The sequence below is a fragment of the Arachis ipaensis genome, chromosome B05 (genome assembly GCF_000816755.2).
Source record: "Arachis ipaensis cultivar K30076 chromosome B05, Araip1.1, whole genome shotgun sequence".
Lineage (NCBI taxonomy): Eukaryota > Viridiplantae > Streptophyta > Magnoliopsida > Fabales > Fabaceae > Arachis > Arachis ipaensis.
In genome coordinates this window covers 115,039,870-115,042,642 of record NC_029789.2, presented here as the reverse complement: position 1 = coordinate 115,042,642, position 2,773 = coordinate 115,039,870, and the positions used below count along the sequence as shown (strand labels likewise).

General features: G+C 34.9%; 1 protein-coding gene across 1 annotated transcript in view; it reads left to right on the top strand.

Moving 5' to 3' along the window:
- LOC107640918 (LEAF RUST 10 DISEASE-RESISTANCE LOCUS RECEPTOR-LIKE PROTEIN KINASE-like 1.1) overlaps nucleotides 317–2,773 on the top strand; it is a 4,613-nt gene continuing 2,156 nt past the window's right edge. The window contains exons 1-3 of the mRNA XM_016344422.2: nucleotides 317–1,454; nucleotides 1,583–1,642; nucleotides 2,171–2,440. Of these exons, the coding sequence (XP_016199908.1) occupies nucleotides 809–1,454; nucleotides 1,583–1,642; nucleotides 2,171–2,440 (976 nt within the window). The 5' untranslated portion in view covers nucleotides 317–808. The remainder of the gene's footprint in view (nucleotides 1,455–1,582; nucleotides 1,643–2,170; nucleotides 2,441–2,773) is intronic.

The following is a 2,773-nucleotide window of genomic DNA, read 5'->3' as shown; positions in this document are numbered from 1 at the left end:
CGAAGTTAAATAAGTTAAATACAAATGTAACATTAAGGACGATTTTAATTGCAAAATAACAAGAGGGACGAATTCGATTCTGGCACTAAACTTAAGGGATCAAAATCGTACTTACTCCTAAAAAAATGACGATGAAAATGAAGAGGAGAAAGGTGGGGGTGGGGAGAAGGGGGAAGGGTAGAATTGTCATTAAAAAAAATTTTAATTACAAAGGACGAAGTTAAATACAAATGTAACATTAAGGACGATTTTAATTGCAAAATAACAAGAGGGACGAATTCGATTCTGGCACTAAACTTAAGGGATCAAAATCGTACTTACTCCTAAAAAAATGACGATGAAAATGAAACACGTAAAGAGGAGAAACACAAAGAAGGAGGAGGAGGAGGAGCGAGGAATGCGCTATGAAAATCATTGAGTAGCGCGCGTGTTGACACGTGTAGCACTTTTCGTGCGTTCTCCGTATTAACAGTCATGACTTTGGCTATTGAGCGCAAATATTGAAATTTCCACTGAAGTCCCAATCTGCCGTAGCGTATGCTTTGAGCAAAGGAGCTCCACTAATGAATGGGTCTTTGAACCATAATGTATGTTCACTTTCAAAGTCAAGCAGTAAAGTCATCTGTTGCTCAACCCCAGAAGCTGAGTAAGATTCCAGCCAGTTTCTTTAGTCTTCCCTAGTCAATTGTCCAAGTCAACTGCCGTAGTTTATACACAAAACGGACTATATCAAGAAGATAACAGATGGTGGGTTAGATACACCAAACAAGTGATTAAAACAGAGAACATCCGTATTCTTAAGCCGGACATGTATGGAATGGGTGCTGACCACCACGGTTTTCTTGTTTTCTTTATTCTCCTATGCTCTTTTGGGCTTCTTCACTCAGATCCAAATGAGAACAAAGAATATCAAGTGAACTGCCCGGGGTCCAAGGATTTCGACTGCGGAAATCTCCGGCTTTCGTACCCTTTCACCAACACTAATCTCTCAGAATGTGGCCTGCAGATAAGTAATTGTGATAACCGAGAAGAATGTCCTGAAGTTTTACTTGGAAACCAAACATACAAAATTGAAAGTACATTTATGGAGGATAATTTAGCTGGTTTAATTTCCGTCCAAGAGACCGGTGCCGCTGTAAACTTATGGGAGCTCCGTGGGGACTTGTCTCTTCGGGTTGTAAACCGTGTTGCCTTCTTCAAATGCATTGATGAGCATCCTCCTCCTCACGATGACATATTCCACTATAAAAGCTGTCCTCTTAAACATTATGATGTGTATTTCGGTTCGGATCATTTCTTTCCTTCAAATCATACATATGTTGTTGCCATGTTCCCTAGCTTGTTAAACGCATGTTCAGGTGATACGAGTGCACAGGAGCCCAATGTCACTCACCGGTGTATATCCTTCAAGTCTTTTGCTATAATTGAAGTAACATCTGCACATCATGACACATGTAATGATTCGTCGGACCAATTTATATATGCATATTGTGTGTTTATTATTTTATTGATTGCCTTATTCTGCTTCAGATAATAGTAGAATTGTTACGCCACTAACTTTTGAACCTCCTTTTCCTTATAGATTGGCCAATGATTCCAGCAAAGGGAAAGACAGGGGCCTCCAAGGCAGCAATAATAATAGGTACTGTATTTCCTCCATATCTCACCTAGAATAATTAAATCTTCAGCGCTCCTTCAAAGCAAGAAAGTTTCCTTTCTTTTCTTTGGCAATGCTTTTATGCATTTCTTAACTTTCTACTTTTAAGATCTTATTTCTTCACAAATATCTCTTTACTTAATGAATCTATGTAATTTTAATTTGTTTTTAAATGATCATTCTAGCCGTGACTAAACTACTTTTTCATCCCTTAATTTTAGATATTTACTTATGAAAAAAAATGTTGCATGCATACAAAATAATTAGTTATTATATATTTTTAAATATATATAGGTTAATTTTTTAATGTATATTATATGTTTTAATATATATTGTATATTACTAATTCATTTTGGTAATTTATTTTAATGTAACCAAATATGATTGTGGGAGAAATTGTGAATTTTGGCAACCGTAAAGGTTTCAACTTTCATGAGAAAGTTGGAATGTTGTATGTTAAATTTTAGAATGTATGCATGTACTAATTTATTCCCAAAGCTGTTCCTTGTTCAGGTTTATCTACTGGATTGGCTGCTGTGATTATAATTGCTTCCTGTCAGTTATGTGCCATTCTTTTACTGTACAAACGGAGGCACAATTCTTCAGGCTACGGAGGCAAATTAAGGAACATGTATTCTAGGCCAAACTCAAACACAAACCCAGAAAGTGGAAATGTCTACTTCGGAATCCCACTATTCTCCCACGAAGAGCTCCAACACGCAACTAACAATTTTGACCAAACTAAAGAACTTGGAGAAGGTGGCTTTGGAACTGTTTACTATGGTAAGGACTCACGTTTTACCCACATGAATACTGAAATTGAGTAATTCAATACAAAAGTAGGAAGAGAAGACAAATAAACAAAAATGGTTGAATTTATTTAAAGTAAGATATTATTGACTTTTAAAAAAGATAAATAACTTATTTTTTTAATAAAAATACTTTTTTTAAAAAGATATATCGAAATATGTTTAAACTTAATAAAAATACTTTATTTTTAATCAAGAGTACTTTGTTAGCTCAAATAAGCTAATTTAGACTAACATTTAATCTTATAATGGTCTCCTTTTGTTTGTGTTTTTAGGATAAAAGGAGTTTTTTAAAAAGAAATAAATA